Source organism: Marmota monax, unplaced genomic scaffold (genome assembly GCF_021218885.2).
Source record: "Marmota monax isolate L192 unplaced genomic scaffold, Marmota_monax_Labrador192_F-V1.1 WCK01_AAM20220418_F8-fsc00083, whole genome shotgun sequence".
NCBI classification, from domain to species: domain Eukaryota; kingdom Metazoa; phylum Chordata; class Mammalia; order Rodentia; family Sciuridae; genus Marmota; species Marmota monax.
This window is the reverse complement of record NW_026692848.1, coordinates 1,532,449-1,555,623: the sequence shown is the minus strand read 5'-3', so window position 1 is coordinate 1,555,623 and position 23,175 is coordinate 1,532,449. Positions and strand designations below refer to the sequence as shown.

The window sequence follows — 23,175 nt, the reverse complement described above, 5'->3', positions numbered from 1 at the left end:
CGACTTGCTTCTTGCAGGGAGCTCCACCTCTACGTGCCCACTGCCAGTGGACCCTGAGCCGGCACCATGGAGAGAAGCCTGAGGAACGTCCTCGTGGTCTCCTTTGGATTCCTCCTCCTCTTCACAGCCTACGGAGGTCTGCAGAACCTGCAGGTAGGTGTGGGCCTTGGAGCATGACCTTGATCTCTAAGCTTGTCCTGCCTCCAGAGCCACAGGCAACAGATAGTGCAAGGCCATTTCTTTTGTCAATGCACCCTAGACTCTCTTCGCCCCGTGCCTCTGAATTCTCCAGAACAGACTGTGTTTTCATACAAAACCTGACAGCGTCATTCCTGCTTACATTTCCACGGGCTGTACACTGTTTGACCCTTGGACAAGCAGAGCCAGTGTCTCAAGAGAGTGCTTTGAGAGGACGATTTGCCTCTGGTGGTCAAAAGGAGACACAAGAAAAATCCTGAATTCCATGGCTCCATGCCCCTGGCTTTGTGATCTGCGCAGAAATACCAATCTATCAAACCTTGCTAGACCTCCTCGATTCCATACTGTCTTTAAGCAAAAGTGTGAACTGGGCAGAACAGTCTTCCTTCTGAACTCCTCCTGAGTCTGAGTCATACAAAACCCAGTGGTTTCCAGAAGGCTCTGGTGTTGGTGCCATGGACCTGGGGTTGGAGTCGACATCACTTCAAGTCTGATCTTTCACTGGCAATTAGACCTTCAGAGAGTTCCAAGGACTGGCAGGAGGCAGGCCATCGCTGTCCCCGAGAGCAGTTTGCTCAGTGTTGCACCTTGTGGCCAGGGATGTCATACAATGACACCGTTTTGGAATTTCTGGTGATGACCACAGTCTCCCATGGTTTGTCAACCAGGTCAAGAAGTAGCCACCTACTGCATGCCCAGTACTGAACCAGAGTTCAGTTCTGTTCCAGCGCTGCAGGAGGATCGGGAGAAGGGCCCTCTGCTTCCACGCAGAGGGAGGCCTTCCGGCAGCTTCTCTTGGTCCTCCATCCCAAGTGCCGAGGCCGGCGGGTGTCCCCACATCCACACTTTCAGGGAGCAGGGTGGCCGTCCCTGCTGTTGAGAGGCTGCTGGCCTTACGCCACTTACCTGCAGTGTCCTTAGCACAAGAGGGCCTGTTGCCAGGGTTGGGGACCTGAGGTGCCTTGAGCCCACAGGTCCTCACACCCACACCACTCCCCTGCCTATTCCTCCCCCTCCTTGACAGGCCGGTCTTGTTTCCACAGAGCAGCCTCTACAGCGAGGACGGCATGGGGGTGGCGACGCTCGGCACGCTGTACGGCACTGTCCTCTTGTCCTCCATGTTCCTTCCACCCATCCTCATCAAGAGATGTGGCTGCAAGTGGACCATTGTTGGCTCCATGTGCTGCTACGTGGCCTTCTCCCTGGGCAACTTCTACGCCAGCTGGTACCTGCCCTCCCGCCCAGCCACCTCCTGCTTTGCAGGACTCTGGTGGCACCTGACTGCTCTCGTCTGTGCTGGGCCCTTCAGTTTCTGCGGGAGGCTGACTGGCAGCCTCTCCCCACTTTCCCACCAGGACTTCCCTGCCTTCCCGATGGCTCCCTCTCTTCCTCCTGACCTCCAGTGCTGACCTCTTCCTGGGATCTGTCCGCGGCCCTCAGCTTCCCTTGCACCCCACGGGCTCCATGGCCCCAGTAATGGCAGGAAGAACCTAATTCAGTTGAGGAGGGTGAGTCTCGGGAGGCGTGGCCAGGATCAAGGGCAGGGATGCAGGCCACCCATTGCCCTTTCTTGCAGGTTCACCTTGATCCCCACCTCCATCTTGCTGGGGCTGGGAGCGGCCCCCCTGTGGTCTGCTCAGTGCACCTACCTCACAGTCCTGGGGAACACGCATGCACAGGAAGTGGGCGAGCTCGGCGAGGACGTGGTGAACCAGTACTTCGGCATCTTCTTCCTCATCTTCCAGTCCTCTGGTGTGTGGGGCAACTTGATCTCCTCTCTGGTGTTTGGGCAGACTCCCACTCAAGGTAAGGGAAGAACAGGGTGTCCCTGGTGACCTCCAAGAGGGGAGGGCAGACAGCACGTAGGCACTTGCCCTTGTTCCCAGAGGAGGCCCTCAGCTGGCCTCAGCTGCAGAGTCATGTGCGGACCCTGCTCCTCCAAGGACAGTCCGGGTCTGAAGATCCATCTCCACACGTTGCCCCCTCCCAGGGAGCAAGGGTGCATGGAGTCATGGCTTCCTTTGGGGGCAAAGAACAGGTTTGCCCGACTATTTCCTATGGAATTAATCCATGGGCAGCTTTTTAAAGTTCTGTGGTCAGTCCTTCCTGTAACAAGAGGTGCACTCATGGCGGAGCCCTCCGTCACCTGCCTTAAGTGTCCCTTGCCCGGCCGTGATGTGGAACGTGACTTGCACACCACCGTGGGGAGGATCTCAGTCTGGCCAGAGGAGCTGGGCAGGAGCCGGCCCTGGGGGAAAGGCTCTGGCCTCTTGCTGCTGTCAGGTTGACCCTGTCCTGCAGCCTGGCCTAGCTCCTGCTCTCCCAGGTAGAGCCCAGCTTTGGGAAGCTGTAGTCAAACCTCCTGCTCTTTCCAGAGCACCATCATCCCTGGCTACTGGCATCCCCACAGGGAAACCACAGGGGCTTCCGTTCTTGCTGTCCCCCAGCAGGGAGGGCTACGTCTGGGCCCTGGTGAGTGCAGCAGCAGGCTCACCGGACATTCAGGCCAGGGAGCTGAGGGCAGGAACCCAGGGCACACATCCTCAGGGCCAGCAGGGTTTCCGCACCCACCGCCTGGTGCCCTCGGCTCTCACGGCCTTCCGTCCCTGTGCTGCACGTCTCGCCAGCCCAGACAGTGCTGCGAGGTCACTGTCACGAGGCCATGGAGACCACTGGACACGGACTGCAGTGCATTAGGAGAGGGCACGAAAAGTAGCCAGGCCCATGCTGCGTGTGCTCTTCCCTGCTCTTGGCAGAAAGCGTACTTGGTCCTCTCCCTCCCTGGTGATGAGGGGTCTTGAGATCAAGGTGTGCCTGAGGGTGAACATGCCCGGGTCCTTCCACATCCTGCCTCAGAGGCTCCACCACCCTGCCCCCTGTTCCCACTCCGACGCCCAGGACTCTCTATCACCAGGACCCTCATAGGCTGTTTGCTCCTGACCCCACAGAGGCCACCCCAGAGGAGCACCTTGAGTCCTGTGGGGCCAACGACTGCCTGATGGCCACAGCACCCACCAACAGCACCCACCGCCCCTCCCAGGAGCTGATCTACACACTGCTGGGCATCTACACCGGTACGTGTCCTTAGGCCAAGAGAGTGCCATGACGGCCAAGCCCAGCCTCTTCCTGGGTTGAAGAGCACCATCCCAGCTCCTAAGTGGTCTGTTTCCGTCCAGCACCCTTGCCCTGTGTGGTCTGGAGGTCTTCAGGGGCTTCTCTTTGGAAAGCAGGCCTGTGGGCCAGGGCTACCCTGCAGGGAGCCCGTGACACTCAAATCTCTTCTCATCCCCAGAGCCCCATGCACTGTCCGTCAGCCACATTCCAACCAATGAAATCCCAAAGTCTGTCTCTAAGGCTCCCTAGCCACACTTGGCAAGCTCCCTGGCCACAGCTAGCTCACTAGGCGAGCAGCTACCTCAGACCCCATCCAGGGGACCAAGGCATTGAGGAACAACTCCTTCCAGCTGACCCTGAAAGGCCAGGAAGGGGTGAGGGAGGTGTGACTGGGGGGCACTGTGGGCTGTGTGAGACAGGTGGTCAGACTGGTCAAGGCTACTGTGAAAGACCCAAGGACAAGGGCAGATCTGTTTCCTGGGCAGATTCTCATATCCACCTGATGGGGGTACAGGAAAGCTGGGTGGTGACCAGCCAGCAGGGAGCCACAACCCAGAGGGGCAGCAAGGGCACAGGCAGCATCTGGACAGTGAAGACAAGACCAGTGGATGTGTGTGAAGACACAGGTGTGGGGACAAGTGGCTGAGGTCAACCAGCCTGGAGGCATTGGGCTCGACGAGGCAGGTGACCCTTCAGAGTGTACAGGGGACCAGATACAGGAGAGGGCCTGGGGGCATCTAGGGGCCAAGTTTGAAATCTCAGGAGGAGATGAGTTTTTAGGGAGGAAGCAGCAGGAAGGACTTCAGGGAGGACGGTCCACCGCCTGGACAACTCAGTGCTCACAGGCTGGCCAGGGCATGGGAGCCCCTGCAGAAGACGGAAAAGCCAACAACGGGGCGTCAGAGCCCACACGAGAGAAGCAGCAGAAGGGAGTGGGTGTGAGTGGGTCAGAGGGACCAAGGGCCTGGAGGTTCAGGAGCACGGCTGGACGGCAGAGACTGGTGACCCTCCAAGGTGCTGGTGTCTGAGGCCAGATGAGTGGCTGGGAAGGAGAGTGGAGCGTGTGGAGGGAGTCGGCGAGGAGCGGGCTGTGGCCTGCGCTTTCCAGTGGGTTCCCAGGTTCTGTGGGTCTGGTGCTGGGGACAGGGGTAGAGGTCAGCCAGGCCTGCGCTTTCCGCTTTCCCTGCATTTCCTTCCCTGTCCCCCATGGGAGCAGGCAGGCCCAGCGCACGGCAGCGTCCAGGCTGAGCTGAGATCACGTCCCTGCTCTGCGCTCTCTAGTTGGCCAACCAAGAGCAGAGACTCCCCTCCCCATGGCTCCAGGACTCCAGACCTGGGGTGAGCACCCTGAGAGATGGATCTGCGAGTGGATATTAGGCTCCTGGCATCCCCTAGTCTCAAGAAACTGCTCATACTGTCTTCACCCGGGGAAGGCCAGAGACGCGGGTCAGTCAATGGTAACACAGTGTTCACGGCAGCAGGTGGTAGCAGGATGTGGCCACAGGCCGAGTGCTGACCCAGATCTAGAGGAGTGGCACAGACCACAGGAGAGCCCCTCGGCACATCAGTGGCTCGCAGGCCCTCCTTCCCTCCTGCCCTGCACGGGTGGCACCCTCAGGCTATCCTTCAAGTCCTCCTTTGCCTTAGCCCCAGGTGCTGCTCATTAGATACTTGGTACCTGCAGAACACAGTGACTTAGGTGAGTGACCTCAGGCTCTCTGAGCATTGTACTCATGAAGAAGTTTCTTGCAGCCAATTTCTTTAGGGGCGAGAGCGTTACCTGCCCAACATCCCCCACCACCTTGAGGGAACTGGGTCACATGGTGTCTGCACACACCTGGCTCCTAACAAAGGGTGTGTGGCTTCTGTATGCTGACCTGCCTCTCCCAAGCTCCCCGTCTCCGCGGAGGAGAGGAAACCATGATTTCCACCTGATTCACACACAACCAGACAACAGGCTTCCTCTGGAGGGGCCTGTTCAGCTGGGGATGCCAGGGAGCTCCTGTGCCCCACAACCAGCTGTCAGTTGGGCGAGTGATGAAGGGCCCTGACATGACTGGTGAGGGCTGGTCAGCTGGCAGCGCTCGGCGAGCCTCCCCAGTGCCCCTTTATCATGAAAGGGGAGGGGTGGCGAGGTCAGTGAGACGGAGATCAAATCATTCACACCATCTTCAAGGAGGGCAGGTCTGAGATACTCGCCGGGGAAGGAGTCCTTGAAAAGCGTTCCGAGGGCCAGCGGTGCCAGGAGGCAGGGAAAGACCAGACTCCCTCCATCTAGCCTGGGCCACCCACATGGGGTCATCCCTGTTGCCAGAAAGCCAGGAACCGGCTGGGAGTGAAAGGGACTCTGGAGAGACACCACCTGCAGCAGCTTGGGCCCACCCAGAGCAGGGCTGAGGCACGTACAGGAGGGCGGGCCAGGGGCGGGCGGGGAGGAGGGGACTCGCTGGCTCCTGAGGCCCGGCACCTGGGGGTCCAGGATGCTCCCTCGGAGCGGATCCCATCACTGTTAGAAACAGCGGTTTACCCAGCAGCCCGTTGACGTGGTTCAGATAAAAGGCTGTGCAGCCCCTCAGCACCGTCCCTCAGCCCCAGTCTGCTTCTCTCCAGTCCTTCAGGGCACATAGGGACTAAATCCTCATGTCCCCCTTGCTGAGCACGGGTGGCGCATGGTCAGCACCTGGCTCAGCACTTTCTTTGTCTCTTCTTTACTGATCTTGGTGGCCTCTTCCACCTGGGTGATAGAGTTCTGTCTTTATCCCCTGCAGGAATGTGACCCACTGCGATGGCGTCCACTCCATTTAACCAGTTCCCACCAAAGTATTTTAGGCAAAAGATTCAAAATAAACCGGAGTGTAGCACATGGTACCCTGATGGGACTTGTCTGCTGTCGGTAGACACTGCTGCAGGAATTCAGACAGACGGTGGCCGTGGCCCCTGAGTGCGTCTGGGGTCTCTCCAGCTGTTGTGTCTCCTGTGCCCGTGAAGACAGTGCGGGTCCATGGCAGGTTCCCCGGGGAAGCCTGGAGGCCCCACGTTGACCAGGAGCAACACGTGTCCGTGTGGCTGGGCACGTGGGGTCCCGGCTTGGCTGAGGTCTGGTGTGTCTGACGGCACCTGCGTCTGGACCGGGAGAACCTGGGGGAAGGGAGGAAGCGGCTGGGAGGGTCCTGTCCACACTGAAGCTCCCTGCCCCTCCACCCCTTTCAGCCATCGGCGTCCTGGCCATCCTGCTGACAGCCGTGTTTCTGGAAGCCACAGAGGACAGTGAATCCCAGAACGAGGCCGAGACGCAGCCACCACGCCTTGGGTCCATCTTACTGTCAACCTTCAAGCTCTTCAGGGACAAGCGCCTGTGCCTCCTGACCCTGCTGCCCATGTACAGTGGACTGCAGCAGGGGTTCCTCTCTGGAGAGTACACCAGGGTAGGCCCCACAGCAGTCATGCCGTCACCGCCCGACTGGTGCCCCTGTCCCGTCTGCACCCGAAGGGACACAGGGTCCCAGGGCCACCTGCCCAGGCCCAGGGTGGGACTAGCCCACAGAGGTCCTGGCCCTGGCAGGGCTGACTGTGTGACTCAGGACACCAGCCCCAAGTACCTTCAGACCCACAGCCCTCTCAGGTCCTGGGTGGGAGCTGACATCCCTGTCCCCACCACACTCTGGGCATTATGTGACCTTGAGAGGGCCACAATCAAGGCTGGACTGGCCAGTCTGGGTCGCCTAGGCCTGCCCTCCAGGGCTTGGTCCTCCTGCCTCATTCCTACCAACCCGCCTCCCTGGCAGAGCTGCCTACCGGCACCATGTGGGGCAGCTTCCCATTCAGACTGAATTTCAGATCAAGGACAAGCATCCTTGAGGGACGAGTGTGCCCGTGGACTGTCTGGTGTGGTGAATTGCGTGTGTCAGTGCTATACGGAGGGCAGTCTCCAGTGTGGAGGGAGGGTCTCGAAGGTTCCAAAGAGGCAAACAGGACGACCCAAAGTCCACTTGGCCTTTGGACACCCCCAAAGCCATCAGGGCTGTCTGTGCCCCAGCCCAGGTGAGCAGTCTCCAGGTGGGCTGCCGTCAGCCCGGCCCTTCTCCTGGGGGTCTGCCTTGGTCCTGCCCAGGAGGGCAGTGTGTGTTGAGGGTGACCAGGGACTTCCTGTGACTGGCAGGGCAGCGTCTCAGCTCCTGGCCTCTCCTGATAGACCCCCATTTTCAAACCATCTTCTTCTGCCTTTAGGGCCAGTAGGAAGTGATGGGGTTGGTGGACGATTGTCCCTCCCAGTGCCGTGGGTCAATGCCTAGACGATGACACAGGGCACAGAATGCAGGGAGGACTCCACGAAGAAGTGTGTCCACTCGCTCTCTTTTCAGCTGTGACCCTGGGGGGGATGTCCCTACAGTCACGAGTGTCGTCCCCCGTGCTGGGCCGGGAGAAAGGAGTGTGCCTGCCGTCCCAGGGCCAGCGGTTCTCAGCCGCACAGGGAGTTTGGGCTGGAGCCGCAGAGGAGCGCGGGCCCTGCTGATGGCCCCTGTGCTTCCTGCAGTCCTTTGTCACCTGCGTCCTGGGCATCCAGTTCGTGGGCTACGTGATGATCTGCTTCTCGGCGTCCACTGCGCTCTGCTCTCTGTTGTTTGGGAGGCTCTCCCACTACACGGGCAGGAGAGCCATCTACGTGCTGGGTAGGTGGCCCCCTCCCAGTTCGGCAGTGGAAGGGGGGGACAGCTCAGAGTGGGGGTGGGGACTGATGGCACAGGTGCCACCCAGTGGCTCACCCTCACGAGAAGCCCCTCTGCAGTCACTGAGTCTAAGTCCCCTCAGCTCAGGAGCCTCCTGAGGTCCAGAGAAGACGGCCCACAACCCCCCAGGCCGAGGCGGCTGCAGTCCAGGGGTCAGGTTCTCTGAGGCGGGTTTGGAGCCCAGAGGTCCACCCCGATCAGGTCGCACGAGGCCCCAGCTTGCTCGATAGACCTGCAGTCCCCTCACACTGTGTGACGGCTAAGCAGGGGGCAGAGGAGGAAATGTGGCTCCTCTGCTGGGGTCTGAGTGCCCACGGCACTGCCTGTCCTGGTCCCTCCCTCTGTCCCAGGTGCAGCCACCCACCTCTCCTGCATCGTGGCCCTGCTGCTGTGGCGTCCACGCTCCTCCCAGATGGCAGTGTTCTTCCTGCTCCCCGGCCTGTGGGGCATGGGGGATGCTGTCTGGCAGACGCAGAACAATGGTGAGTGACCAGAGCCCAGCCCCTTGGCCCCCTTGCTCAGTCACTGGGCAGATGGCAGGGGAGTAGGCAGCCGCTGGTGTGGCCGCCAGACCCCAGCCAGCCCAAGGCTCCATCAGAGGCCAGGTGCTTGCGTGGGAGAAGGGAGAGGGAGCCCGGCTATGAGGGCTTCTCACCGAGCTCTGGGTCGGGGTATGTTCTCCGAGCATCTGTTCAGGTCCATCTGTGCAGGGTGAGGCCACCTTCATGGCCTAGTGGTCCCTGGGTGACCAGCAGCTGAGCACAGAGGGGGAGGAGGAGAGAGGCCTGCAGGGTTCAGAGAGTGGGCCAGATACAGGCAACAGATCACAGCATGGGTGACCTTGACCTGAGGGACGCAAGGCCATGGGAAATGGTGAGGCAGACACTGGTGGTCCCCCCCCCCCCGGCACAGAGATGGGACAGGACCAGAATGCCAAGGAGAGGTGACAGGGTCCAGGTGCAGCCCCACAGAGCTGTCCCCAGGGACCCCTGATGTACTTGGAGGACTGGTGACAGAGTCCAGGTACAGCCCCACAAAGCTGTCCCCAGGGACCCCTGATGTACTTGGAGGACTGGTGACAGAGTCCAGGTGCAGCCCCACAGAGCTGTCCCCAGGGACCCCTGATGTACTTGGAGGACTGGTGACAGGGTCCAGGTGCAGCCCCACAGAGCTGTCCCCAGGGACCCCTGATGTACTTGGAGGACTGGTGACAGAGTCCAGGTGCAGCCCCACAGAGCTGTCCCCAGGGACCCCTGGTGTACTTGGAGGACTGGTGACAGAGTCCAGGTGCAGCCCCACAGAGCTGTCCCCAGGGACCCCTGATGTACTTGGAGGACTGGTGACTGGGAGGAAGTTGAACACCCATGATGATGGCGGGAGTCACAGGCCTAAGTCCTCATCCAGATCGGTGGCAGGACTGGGAGAGCGGAAATTTAACTCAGCCCCCACCCCCACGGTTGAGGAGGGAGCCCTGACCCAGGCAGTGGGGCCCTGACCCAGGCAGTGGTGTCCTGACCCAGGCAGTGGGGCCCTGACCCAGGCAGTGGGGCCCTGACCCAGGCAGTGGGGCCCTGATCCAGGCAGTGGGGCCCTGACCCAGGCAGTGGGGCCCTGACCCAGGCAGTGGGGCCCTGACCCAGGCAGTGGGGCCCTGACCCAGGCAGTGGTGTCCTGATCCAGGCAGTGGGGCCCTGACCCAGGCAGTGGTGTCCTGACCCAGGCAGTGGGGCCCTGACCCAGGCAGTGGGGCCCTGTCCCAGGCAGTGGGGCCCTGACCCAGGCAGTGGGGCCCTGATCCAGGCAGTGGTGTCCTGATCCAGGCAGTGGTGTCCTGATCCAGGCAGTGGGGCCCTGACCCAGGCAGTGGGGCCCTGACCCAGGCAGTGGGGCCCTGACCCAGGCAGTGGAGCCCTGACCCAGGCAGTGGGGCCCTGATCCAGGCAGTGGTGTCCTGATCCAGGCAGTGGGGCCCTGACCCAGGCAGTGGGGCCCTGATCCAGGCAGTGGGGCCCTGACCCAGGCAGTGGTGTCCTGATCCAGGCAGTGGGGCCCTGACCCAGGCAGTGGGGCCCTGATCCAGGCAGTGGGGCCCTGATCCAGGCAGTGGGGCCCTGACCCAGGCAGTGGTGTCCTGACCCAGGCAGTGGGGCCCTGATCCAGGCAGTGGGGCCCTGATCCAGGCAGTGGGGCCCTGACCCAGGCAGTGGTATCCTGACCCAGGCAGTGGGGCCCTGATCCAGGCAGTGGTGTCCTGATCCAGGCAGTGGGGCCCTGACCCAGGCAGTGGGGTCCTGATCCAGGCAGTGGGGCCCTGACGCAGGCAGTGGGGCCCTGTCCCAGGCAGTGGTGTCCTGACCCAGGCAGTGGGGCCCTGACCCAGGCAGTGGGGCCCTGATCCAGGCAGTGGGGCCCTGTCCCAGGCAGTGGGGCCCTGACCCAGGCAGTGGGGCCCTGACCCAGGCAGTGGTATCCTGACCCAGGCAGTGGTGTCCTGATCCAGGCAGTGGTGTCCTGATCCAGGCAGTGGTGTCCTGACCCAGGCAGTGGGGCCCTGATCCAGGCAGTGGTGTCCTGACACAGGCAGTGGGGCCCTGATCCAGGCAGTGGGGCCCTGACCCAGGCAGTGGGGCCCTGACCCAGGCAGTGGGGCCCTGACCCAGGCAGTGGTGTCCTGATCCAGGCAGTGGGGCCCTGACCCAGGCAGTGGGGTCCTGACCCAGGCAGTGGGGCCCTGATCCAGGCAGTGGTGTCCTGACCCAGGCAGTGGGGCCCTGATCCAGGCAGTGGGGCCCTGATCCAGGCAGTGGGGTCCTGACCCAGGCAGTGGGGCCCTGATCCAGGCAGTGGGGCCCTGATCCAGGCAGTGGGGCCCTGACGCAGGCAGTGGGGCCCTGACCCAGGCAGTGGGGCCCTGATCCAGGCAGTGGTGTCCTGACCCAGGCAGTGGGGCCCTGATCCAGGCAGTGGGGCCCTGATCCAGGCAGTGGGGCCCTGACGCAGGCAGTGGGGCCCTGACCCAGGCAGTGGGGCCCTGACCCAGGCAGTGGTATCCTGACCCAGGCAGTGGGGCCCTGACGCAGGCAGTGGGGCCCTGACCCAGGCAGTGGTGTCCTGACCCAGGCAGTGGTGTCCTGATCCAGGCAGTGGGGCCCTGATCCAGGCAGTGGTGTCCTGATCCAGGCAGTGGGGCCCTGATCCAGGCAGTGGTGTCCTGACCCAGGCAGTGGGGCCCTGACCCAGGCAGTGGGGCCCTGACCCAGGCAGTGGGGCCCTGACCCAGGCAGTGGGGCCCTGACCCAGGCAGTGGGGCCCTGATCCAGGCAGTGGTGTCCTGACCCAGGCAGTGGTGTCCTGATCCAGGCAGTGGTGTCCTGATCCAGGCAGTGGGGCCCTGACCCAGGCAGTGGGGCCCTGACCCAGGCAGTGGGGCCCTGACCCAGGCAGTGGGGCCCTGACCCAGGCAGTGGTGTCCTGACCCAGGCAGTGGGGCCCTGATCCAGGCAGTGGGGCCCTGATCCAGGCAGTGGGGCCCTGACCCAGGCAGTGGGGCCCTGACCCAGGCAGTGGGGCCCTGACCCAGGCAGTGGGGCCCTGACCCAGGCAGTGGGGCCCTGATCCAGGCAGTGGTGTCCTGACCCAGGCAGTGGTGTCCTGACCCAGGCAGTGGTGTCCTGATCCAGGCAGTGGGGCCCTGACCCAGGCAGTGGGGCCCTGACCCAGGCAGTGGGGCCCTGACCCAGGCAGTGGTGTCCTGACCCAGGCAGTGGGGCCCTGATCCAGGCAGTGGGGCCCTGATCCAGGCAGTGGGGCCCTGACCCAGGCAGTGGGGCCCTGACCCAGGCAGTGGGGCCCTGATCCAGGCAGTGGTATCCTGACCCAGGCAGTGGGGCCCTGACGCAGGCAGTGGGGCCCTGACCCAGGCAGTGGTGTCCTGACCCAGGCAGTGGTGTCCTGACCCAGGCAGTGGGGCCCTGACCCAGGCAGTGGTATCCTGATCCAGGCAGTGGGGCCCTGACCCAGGCAGTGGGGCCCTGACCCAGGCAGTGGGGCCCTGACCCAGGCAGTGGGGCCCTGACCCAGGCAGTGGGGCCCTGATCCAGGCAGTGGTGTCCTGACCCAGGCAGTGGTGTCCTGATCCAGGCAGTGGTGTCCTGATCCAGGCAGTGGAGCCCTGACCCAGGCAGTGGGGCCCTGATCCAGGCAGTGGGGCCCTGATCCAGGCAGTGGTGTCCTGACCCAGGCAGTGGTGTCCTGATCCAGGCAGTGGGGCCCTGTCCCAGGCAGTGGAGCCCTGACCCAGGCAGTGGGGCCCTGACCCAGGCAGTGGGGCCCTGACCCAGGCAGTGGGGCCCTGACCCAGGCAGTGGGGCCCTGATCCAGGCAGTGGTGTCCTGACCCAGGCAGTGGTGTCCTGATCCAGGCAGTGGTATCCTGATCCAGGCAGTGGGGCCCTGATCCAGGCAGTGGGGCCCTGACCCAGGCAGTGGGGCCCTGATCCAGGCAGTGGTGTCCTGATCCAGGCAGTGGGGCCCTGACCCAGGCAGTGGTGTCCTGATCCAGGCAGTGGTGTCCTGACCCAGGCAGTGGGGCCCTGATCCAGGCAGTGGTGTCCTGATCCAGGCACTGGGGCCCTGACCCAGGCAGTGGTGTCCTGATCCAGGCAGTGGTGTCCTGACCCAGGCAGTGGGGCCCTGACCCAGGCAGTGGTGTCCTGATCCAGGCAGTGGGGCCCTGACCCAGGCAGTGGTGTCCTGATCCAGGCAGTGGGGCCCTGACCCAGGCAGTGGGGCCCTGACGCAGGCAGTGGGGCCCTGACCCAGGCAGTGGGGCCCTGACCCAGGCAGTGGGGCCCTGTCCCAGGCAGTGGGGCCCTGATCCAGGCAGTGGGGCCCTGACGCAGGCAGTGGGGCCCTGACCCAGGCAGTGGGGCCCTGATCCAGGCAGTGGAGCCCTGACCCAGGCAGTGGGGCCCTGATCCAGGCAGTGGGGCCCTGACCCAGGCAGTGGGGCCCTGACCCAGGCAGTGGAGCCCTGACCCAGGCAGTGGGGCCCTGACCCAGGCAGTGGGGCCCTGACCCAGGCAGTGGGGCCCTGACCCAGGCAGTGGGGCCCTGTCCCAGTCAGTGGGGCCCTGATCCAGGCAGTGGGGCCCTGACCCAGGCAGTGGGGCCCTGGCCCAGGCAGTGGGGCCCTGATCCAGGCAGTGGGGTCCTGATCCAGGCAGTGGGGCCCTGACCCAGGCAGTGGTGTCCTGATCCAGGCAGTGGGGCCCTGACCCAGGCAGTGGGGCCCTGACCCAGGCAGTGGGGCCCTGACCCAGGCAGTGGGGCCCTGACCCAGGCAGTGGGGCCCTGACCCAGGCAGTGGTGTCCTGATCCAGGCAGTGGTGTCCTGATCCAGGCAGTGGGGCCCTGACCCAGGCAGTGGGGCCCTGTCCCAGGCAGTGGTGTCCTGATCCAGGCAGTGGGGCCCTGACGCAGGCAGTGGGGCCCTGTCCCAGGCAGTGGGGCCCTGACCCAGGCAGTGGGGCCCTGACCCAGGCAGTGGGGCCCTGACCCAGGCAGTGGGGCCCTGACCCAGGCAGTGGGGCCCTGATCCAGGCAGTGGGGCCCTGACCCAGGCAGTGGGGCCCTGACCCAGGCAGTGGGGCCCTGACCCAGGCAGTGGTGTCCTGATCCAGGCAGTGGGGCCCTGACCCAGGCAGTGGGGCCCTGTCCCAGGCAGTGGTGTCCTGATCCAGGCAGTGGGGCCCTGACGCAGGCAGTGGGGCCCTGTCCCAGGCAGTGGGGCCCTGACCCAGGCAGTGGGGCCCTGACCCAGGCAGTGGGGCCCTGATCCAGGCAGTGGGGCCCTGATCCAGGCAGTGGTGTCCTGACCCAGGCAGTGGGGCCCTGATCCAGGCAGTGGGGCCCTGACCCAGGCAGTGGGGCCCTGGCCCAGGCAGTGGTGTCCTGATCCAGGCAGTGGTGTCCTGATCCAGGCAGTGGGGCCCTGACCCAGGCAGTGGGGCCCTGTCCCAGGCAGTGGTGTCCTGATCCAGGCAGTGGGGCCCTGACCCAGGCAGTGGGGCCCTGTCCCAGGCAGTGGGGCCCTGACCCAGGCAGTGGGGCCCTGACCCAGGCAGTGGGGCCCTGACCCAGGCAGTGGTGTCCTGACCCAGGCAGTGGGGCCCTGACCCAGGCAGTGGGGCCCTGATCCAGGCAGTGGTATCCTGACCCAGGCAGTGGTGTCCTGACCCAGGCAGTGGGGCCCTGACCCAGGCAGTGGGGCCCTGACCCAGGCAGTGGGGCCCTGACCCAGGCAGTGGGGCCCTGACCCAGGCAGTGGTGTCCTGATCCAGGCAGTGGTGTCCTGATCCAGGCAGTGGGGCCCTGACCCAGGCAGTGGGGCCCTGTCCCAGGCAGTGGGGCCCTGATCCAGGCAGTGGGGCCCTGACGCAGGCAGTGGGGCCCTGACCCAGGCATTGGGGCCCTGATCCAGGCAGTGGAGCCCTGACCCAGGCAGTGGGGCCCTGACCCAGGCAGTGGGGCCCTGACCCAGGCAGTGGGGCCCTGACCCAGGCAGTGGGGCCCTGATCCAGGCAGTGGGGTCCTGACCCAGGCAGTGGGGCCCTGACCCAGGCAGTGGGGCCCTGATCCAGGCAGTGGTGTCCTGGCCCAGGCAGTGGGGCCCTGACCCAGGCAGTGGGGCCCTGACCCAGGCAGTGGGGCCCTGTCCCAGGCAGTGGGGCCCTGACCCAGGCAGTGGGGCCCTGATCCAGGCAGTGGGGCCCTGACCCAGGCAGTGGGGCCCTGATCCAGGCAGTGGGGCCCTGACCCAGGCAGTGGTATTGGGGCTCCCGGGGAAGTGGCAGCAGAGGTCAGGGGTGTGGGCCTCTGTGCGGTTGGATGACTCTGCTTCCTGCAGAGAGAGTGAACAGGTTTGCAGGGAGGGCACTTGGGAGAGCAGGAAGCAGATGTTCTGTGGGCGACGGGGGTGGGAGCAGGGGTGTGCATCTGGCTGGTGGCTGAAAAGGGCAGGGAGCCCTCTGGCCTGCATTTCCACCTCAGGGAAGGAGGGTGCCCCAGCCAAGCAGACAGCACTGTGTCTGGCAGATCTTGCAGTGATGGGATCACAGGGCCCCTTGGAGGGACATGGCTCAGAAAAGCCCTGTCAAGGGAAGACCTTGAGATGGCACTGTTCCACCCTTACCCAGGAGACACTCGGGGATTAGAAATTCAATAAAGAAAATCTGCAAACCAGCTACACCCCAGTGTGCCAGGTAGGGGAGGGCTTTCCCCTGACACCTGGTATAAAAGTACACAGTCCCCTCAGATCCTGGACTGGACCCCAGGGCAGGTCCTTTCCCGTGACCCGAATGTGCTTCCTGTTCGCGGAGCAGCCGGCAAAGCTGCTGAGGTCATGCCCAGCCCTGGGCTGTGGAGCTGGTCTCCTGACCCTCCCCACGACCTCAGTGGAGGCAGTGGCTTTGGTGAAACCTGCACCAAGGAGACAAATGTGATTCACTGAGTGACATAATCATGTCACATCTAAATTTTCAAATTTTTCCTTTGAGACAGGGTCTCAGTAGGTTGCTCACAGCCTCTCTAAGTGGCCGAGGCTGCTATGAACCTACAATCCCCTGTTTCAGCCTCCTGAGCCACTGGGATTACAGGCATGTGCCACCACACCTGGCAGGAGCATCCTCTAAAATACTTCTGTACTCCAAGTCAAGGAAGGAACTGGCTAAATAGCTCCACGCCATACTGTCATCCCTAGATGTTTAACAGGATTGTAATGAGAATGTTTGCATTTTTCCTCCCTGAGGCACACAAACAATTGTGTTAATTCCTTTCTTTATATAGACATAGAACATACTCTCAGGAAAAAAAAATAGTCTTTGTCAAAATTGGGCAAAGTTACCTAAGAGCCCAGGCATAACAAATGCTGAAGTCCAGTGAATGACTAGAACAAGGGACCCTTGGATAAGGGGTAGTTTCAGATGGAATGACTTCTGTATTTTGTAGTAGGGTACATTGTTTTCTTTTCCAAAGCGTAACTCCTAGGGGGAGAACAGTTATTCTCATGTACTTGGTGATGTCTCTGGAGTGTGTGTTTGCAGTTAGCCGTCTTGGCCAGGAGAGGCATTTTAACTCTGGGTCTCTGCTGCTGGCTCCCCTGAGCTCCCCGGACCTTGCACTGCACTAGAAGGCACAGCCCCACATCCAAGGTGGTGCATAGCTGTATTCCCAGCATCTCAGGAGGCTGAGGCAGGAGGATCACAAGCTCAAGACAGGCTGAGCATCTCAGCAACACCCGGTCACAGGGCTTGGGAAGAGCCAACTTCTCCGTGCTGGTGGGGACTCCCCTCTCTTGGGAATATCAGGAAATGGGGAGGAGCGGGGGGAGTGGGGAGGGCTGGCAGAGAGACTAGAATGTGTCTAGGCAGGAGGAGGAGGGAGGTGTCAGGGCTGACAGGATGGCCTCGTGCAGACTGAGAAGGCTCTGCAGTGGCAGGCAGCTCAGGGGCTAAGGGTGGTCTTTGTGAAGAGGGTGGGAGGAGCAGCGGGCTGGACAGTGACCTGGAGACACTGGGGCAGGTCCTCATGTCATCTTATAAGCTGGCCTCCCAGACGCACCTGCTCCTCTGTCCTGTCCCAGAGATGGGATTCTAGCAGACCTCACGTAGGTCTGTCCAAAATCACACCCAGAGGCACAGGAAGCTGAGTGAGTGACTTTCATCTACAAGCTTTTATCAGACTGCATGAGTTTGCAGCCGCTGCCAGTCCCACCGTGCAGCCAGGGGACGTGACAGCACTCACAATTGTGGGGGCCTGAGTTCGACAGCCAGTGTAGTCAGGGCTGCTGCCCGCTGAGGCCTCCCTCCCCGTGTCCTCAAAGTGATACTTCTGGGAGTCTGTGGCCTGATTTCCTCTGCTGTAAGGACACTGCGCACATCTGATTAGGGCCACCTACATGGTCTCATTGACCCTGTCTCCAAATAGGGGCACATTCTGAGCTACTTGGGTTAGGACTTCAAAATAAGGATCCTGGGAGAGGTCATGTGGTCCCAGCCCTGTGAAGACAACTTAGTCTAAATCCACCTAGTAAGGCCATTTTGATCTACACCAATCCCGTGGGACCGTTTAATCAACACCAGTCCCGTGAGGACACTTTAATGAGGCTTTACTGGATTTGTATTGATTAATCTACACCAATCCTACGAGGACACTTTAACCTATCCCAATCCAGGGAGGCCACGTTACTCCACCCCAGTCCCCTGCAGCCTTTCTGATCAGCACCATCCCCGTGAGGACTGTCCTATCCACCACGGGAGCTCCTTCACCAGGCAAAGGGGCCTTCCACCCTGTATCTGTTGGTTGAATTCTTCTGCTCTAAGTTCTCAGGATAACCCCCAAATATGTCGTCTACTGTGTGACAATTAAGAATAAAAACATGCCAGGCGTGGTGGCGCACCTCTGTGATCCCAGTGGCTTGAGAGGCTGAGGCAGGAGGATCGCAAGTTCAAAGGCAGCCTCAGCAGAAGCGAGGTGTTTAGCAACTCAGTGAGACCCTGTCTCTAAATAAAATCAAAATAGGGCTGGGAAGTGGCTCAGGGGTCGAGTGTCCCAGAGTTCAATCCCTGGTTACCTCCCTCCAAAAAAAAAATAAAACTTTCATAAAATAAATTAAAAAACACTTAAGATGTTAAGAAAAAGAGTGACTTACAGGGGAGACTCCTCCAAGGATTGGAATGAAAATCCCAGATGTAGCAGTGGCCTCACTGCTGCTGCCCTCTGAAAACTCAGCGTCTCGGTCCTGGGCTTGGCAAGCTCCTCAGCAGCTTCCCAGGAGGTCCTGAGTGAAGCAGCCAGGCTGGGCCCGGCCTCGCTGGCTCCTGGCTGGGGACGGTGCTGTCCCTGGCCAGGCCTGGCTGTGCAGCCCCTCTGTCAGCTGGGGTTCCTGGTCTGTAGGGAGGGCTGGTCGGAAAGTCCAGTTCTGCTGAGGGGACTGGGCAGTGGCAGAGCGCTCTGTCACCGACGTCCTCCCCTTGCAGCTCTCTTTGGCACCCTGTTCGAGAGGAACAAGGAAGCGGCTTTCGCCAGTTACCGCATGTGGGAGGCCCTCGGCTTCGTCGCCGCCTTCGGCTACAGCTCCTTTCTCTGTGTCAGTGTCAAGCTCTACATCCTGCTGGGCGTCCTGGCGGTGGCCATGGTCTCCTACGGGACTGTTGAGTACCTGGAATCCAGGAGCCCGGTCAAGACCCTCACGGCCACACAGACCAGCCAAGCAGTGGAGGAAGAGACGGGGACGGCGATGTGACAGCAGTGGGCCATGGTGAGGGACTTCCACCACCCGAGTTCCAAAGGGGTGCGACGAGCCGGCTGAACGCAGGGAGGCAGCCTCCTGAGCCCACAGAGGGGTCTCCACATTCACATGGCAGATTCAGGACTTGCTTCCTGTCCGATGCTGATCTCCCAGAGGCTCGCACACCATCAGGAACCGGGGCCGCCCTGAACAGGGCCATGCACACACCTCGATGTCCTGAGTAAACAGGTGCTGGACTGCATTGCACCTCAGTGCAAGGGGTTCTGACCTCCGCCTGGATAGAAAGGTGCAGCTCTGGCAGTGGGCGTCTCCCGATGGGGTTGAATCACACCCCCTGTGGGTTGTCAGCCTAGCCTTTGCCCTTTTGTGGATAGAATGTTCCATGCGTTAGCCCCCCCCCCCCCCCCATTAATAAAACCCAGGTTTGAGGCAGGCTCCCTCTGTCTTGCCTCCTTGGTGGGAGCTGGGTCAGAGAGGCCATCACTGAACCCAAAGAAAGAGGTATTTCTCTGTCATTGCGTCCTGCCAGCCCAGTTCACCTGCAGGACCCTGACTGTTTAGTCGTGTGTTGTGACAATCAGGGAAGTGACTGGGCGTGCTGCAGACCAGCGGAATCATCCAGAATGCCTCCAACTGGGCAGGGACAGAGGACCTTGCCATGCCTGAGCTGGGCCACAGGTGTCTGTCACTACTTCCTGGGTGCACTGTCCCTTACGTGTCTCCTCCTTGCCGCGGGCAGTGCTGTCCACACTCTCTCCACACTGTCCTTCTTGGTCCCAGTGGTTCGGTGTCCTTTCACCTCTGCCCAAGCCCCTCTCCCTGCCCCCTTGAATTTGTGCCCGGCTCCAGGTGCCCTCTGTGCAGACGGCTCACCACGCCATCACACACTGTTGGCAGAGCGTCTCCTCCAGTGGAACTCGGCCTCCCAGCGTGTAGCGTGCCCTCCGGCAGCTGCCACGCCGTGGCAAGTGGAGAGAAGGCCATCCCAAGAGCCCTGGTGCGTTCCAGCCACGGGCTCCCTGCATCCATGGTCCCCTCCCCAGTGCTCCCTGAGCCCCGTGACGGACGGTGGCCTCTGTCTGCAGATGAAACAAGGGCAGATGCTGGGGTGGACCTTCCTTCTCCAGCCAGCACTGGCCAAGAGGGCACAGGCCAAGAAATACACCCTGCACTGCCACACGGGACGTTCCTGGCCCCTGGAGTGTCACTTTGCCCCAAGCTGAGCTTGGCCTCTCCCCCCTGCAGAATTCCCCGTGTCCCTCGTGTCCAGGATGCAGTGCCCTTCCTGCTGTCTCCAGGCTCAGCCTGGCTGTGCCATGTGCAGTGAGCTGTGGTTCCGCTCTCCTCCGGCCCGTGGGGTCGCCTCGTGCTCCCTGCTCCCTGCAGGGCCCCTCTGCTCACTTCCTGCCCTCTCACTGGTCTTACACCTACCATTTTCCCTGCAACCTGGGCTACTAAACAAGAGGATTGTGCTACAGCCCAAGCCCCCGGGGGGCTCTCCTGTCCACTGCTCACCGTCTGGACTCCTGCCCAGGAAGCACCTGCCAAACCTCATCCTCAGAATTTCTCTTAGACATTTCTTCCTTCCCTCCCAACACCTTTGCCCTCCCCTTTCAGCCCCCCCCTTGCAGGCCCCCCCACGCACCCTTATCTGTAAGGTCCCTGACTGACCATGGCTCCTACACATGGAGCTTGGGTCACTGCAAAGAGCCAAATCTGGCAGCCCTGACTTGTTTAATCCTCGCCTAAGGGAGGCTCAAGGAGCCCACAGACACGTCTGATGCTCCGGGCGGCCTGTCGTGAGCTGGAGTGAGCCACATGGGTGGGTGGACGTGGCCTGGAGGATGAAGCCGAGAGGGGTCAGTCCTGCTGCTGGAGGCCACCCCCTACTCTCCCTGAGCCTAGGGTGGTGCTGGACAGTGCTGCCTCCCCAGGAGACTGGAGCCTTCTTCTCCTGGGCCTCCACTTCCAGGCTTCATAAAGCCACTTAACCTGTGTCATTTACACAGTGAGGTAAAGTGCTCCCAATAGTTTACTGTAGTGACAGAGATGCTGGCAAAATAATGCAAAATAAAAATTAGAGAAGGCAGAGGCATCCCACAAGTTCTATAGTCTCATGTCCAACTCAAGAACAAGAGATTCGTTTCTTCCACATCCATTTCCAGGCCTGAGTCAAAATGACTCTCATGGTGGGGCCCTGACTCCAGCCACTCCAGAACATTCTCTCTTAGAGCCCTGAGCAGCTTCTCCCAGGCCTGGTGCAGACCACACAGAACTCCTGAATCGGGGGCTGGAGGCGGCACTGAAAAACCAGCCTCTATCTCAGAGCAAAGCCTGTCCAAGGAAGGGACATGGCCTTTGTCCTTGGAAAAACCCACAGAGCACTCCTAGGCACATTCCTGCTAAGTTGTTTATCTACAAATAACAGGAGAGATCTGCTGCGCCAGGAGTCCCTGACTCAGTCAGGCTAGGAGAGACCCATAGCAGCCCCCTAGCAGCCACCAATCAGTGTGAGACAGGGAAATATCTGGGATGCCAGATGACCCTCCAGTAGTTTATGGTGGTTGATAACATTTTGGGAAACCATGTAGTTCAGCACGTACACCCCTCGTGGCCTAAACCAATCAGTTCAAATGAATCCCCCTCTTGTACTGACCAATCACCCCTACCCAACTTGTTCCCGCCAGTGAATGTGCTAATCATGTTTTAGAGTTGTTATTTGATTTTCCTGCGGTGTGTGATGATTTGCTATGATGTATGTGAAGTCCCTGCCTTCTCCAAAGAATGTATAAAACTGCTGCAAACCCTGGGCTCGGGGTCTCTCAGCATCACCAGTTGCTGTGTGTGCGCGCGGAGGACCGAGCTAGCTTGCATTAAACACCTCTTTGCTGCTTACATTGATCTTGGGTCTCTGGTGGTCTTTGGGGGTCCCGAATTCGAGCATAACAGCACCTCTCCTCTTGGACTTCCTTCCCCTGGGTTTAGACCCTGGAAGGGGCAGGGAATCCAGAAAGCTGCATGTCTGCTGGAAGGTGAGCCTGAAAGGCAGCCAGTCAAGGGGCCAACCCACCCTAGGCCCTGAGGCCCTGGAGGACTCCACCCTGTCAGGTCCTGAGAGCCCAGACCAATTATGGGTGCCCCCTGGTGGGCAGGGAGTGAACCACGGTTAACAGAAGTCTCTCAGAGAACCCTGACCTGCTGGCCCCACCTGGTGGGTTGGGTTAGTTTTGTTTTGTGTGTGGGTGTTTTAGAACTGGGATAGAACCCCGGTGCACTGAACCACTGAGCTCTGTCCCAGCCCTTTTTACTTATTTATAGTTTAAATCATGAGTCGGGGTCTCACCAAGTTGCCTTGGGCCTTGCTCAATTGCCTATGCAATCGCACAATGGCCTAGGACCAGATTGAGGGCTGAAATGCAGCTGTTTGCTCTGAGGTCCTGAGGTCGTGTTGGCAGAGTTGGTGACCCACCTCTGAGTCCCATCCCATTTTTTATACTTTGACTAGAGCTTTAGAGAATCCCAAGGACCTGCTTGGATCTGTTCTTCCCAAAGCATCCACCCAGTTGCCCACTGGTTGAGCCCTTGAAGTCTCCCTGTTCTCATGTGTGTGCCCTCCCCACCAGCTGGATCGTGACATGCTGAGGGACCCTGAGCAGCCTCATAAGTCTTCCGCGTGCCTGCAGAGGTGGCTTGGCTGGACGTCAGGTGCTCAGAGGGCCTGCCTCCCAGCGGTAGGCCAGGGCCGTAGGGAGCACACCTGACTCCCTTGGCCTCCCCTCCAACCCCGCTGCCCCACGGAGTCACTGCAAAGCCCAGAGCCACCTGATCTGGGAACCTCTGTCTGTCCTCCAACATCCCTTTGTCATTGCTGTCCTCTCTGGGGTGGGGGGACCAGGTGGCACATACAGTGCCTCGTCTTCCCAGTGTTCCTGAAGCTTCCTGCCCAGGCCAACCTACTTCAAAAGCCCTCTAATCTGACGTCTTTCAGACGGACCCTCCTCTCCACCTCCAGGCAGAGAGAGCACATCCTGCCCCAGCCTTCCAACCCCTCTTATCTGACATGGGTAGGGAGTCACGGAGTCCTCAGAGCGTCATCACAGCGAGCAGAAGCTGCTCCAGACTAGAGCCCCTTGGCGACGGGCCAGATGCAGGTCTTCCACGGCCACAGGGATGTGGGAAAGTGCATGCAGTTGTGAGGGACTTCACGTGTGGTGGCAGGGCTGTGTGTGACTTTACGTGTGTGGCAGGGCTGTGTGTGACTTTACGTGTGTGGCAGGGCTGAGGGACTTCACGTGTGGGGGCAGGGCTGTGTGTGACTCTTGCACAGGGACATTTGCCATTTGGACCCTTTCCCCATGACGACACTGGACACTGTACTTCATGACTGTGTAGAGGACAGTGAGTCCAGGCTGGACCACGTTCCTGTTTTCTCTTTGATCTTAGAAGTCATTAAAGCATTGTCCTGGGTCCCTGTGGCATATGGACCCCGAGTGCTGGGCTTCTTGTGCCTAATGGGAAATTCTGTCCTGGGGTTCAACCCAGATCTTCAGGGAGTAGCTCTGGGGGTTTTTACAGTGATGGTCCCGTGCAGCCAAGACTCAGGGAAGATGAGGGACGCGTCAGCATGCACACAGGGTCCCCATCCCCGTCGTCCTCCCCGCGCTCCTCAGTGTTGCCTGTTGGAGACTTTCTAAGTGTGTGCGGATTCATCTGGCTCCTGTGGCTCAGCACGACACTGAGAGACTTGCCCATGTCACACGTAGCACAAGCTCTTGTTGAAAACCCTTCTGGGCCACGTTCCATTGTGTGGACACAGAGAACTTTGTGC

The 23,175-nt window shown here is 60.9% G+C and overlaps 1 protein-coding gene across 2 annotated transcripts in view; it reads left to right on the top strand.

Annotated features, from left to right (window-relative positions):
• Unc93a (unc-93 homolog A) overlaps positions 1-21,248 on the top strand; it is a 37,476-nt gene extending 16,228 nt beyond the window's left edge. For both annotated transcript variants that reach the window (XM_046449358.2, XM_046449359.2), the window contains 8 exons: positions 18-153; positions 1,242-1,423; positions 1,775-2,004; positions 3,147-3,272; positions 6,523-6,737; positions 7,847-7,982; positions 8,390-8,521; positions 18,076-21,248. In XM_046449358.2, the coding sequence (XP_046305314.1) occupies positions 67-153; positions 1,242-1,423; positions 1,775-2,004; positions 3,147-3,272; positions 6,523-6,737; positions 7,847-7,982; positions 8,390-8,521; positions 18,076-18,341 (1,374 nt within the window). In that variant the 5' untranslated portion in view covers positions 18-66 and the 3' untranslated portion in view covers positions 18,342-21,248. The remainder of the gene's footprint in view (positions 1-17; positions 154-1,241; positions 1,424-1,774; positions 2,005-3,146; positions 3,273-6,522; positions 6,738-7,846; positions 7,983-8,389; positions 8,522-18,075) is intronic.
• The last annotated feature ends 1,927 nt before the right edge of the window (positions 21,249-23,175 follow it).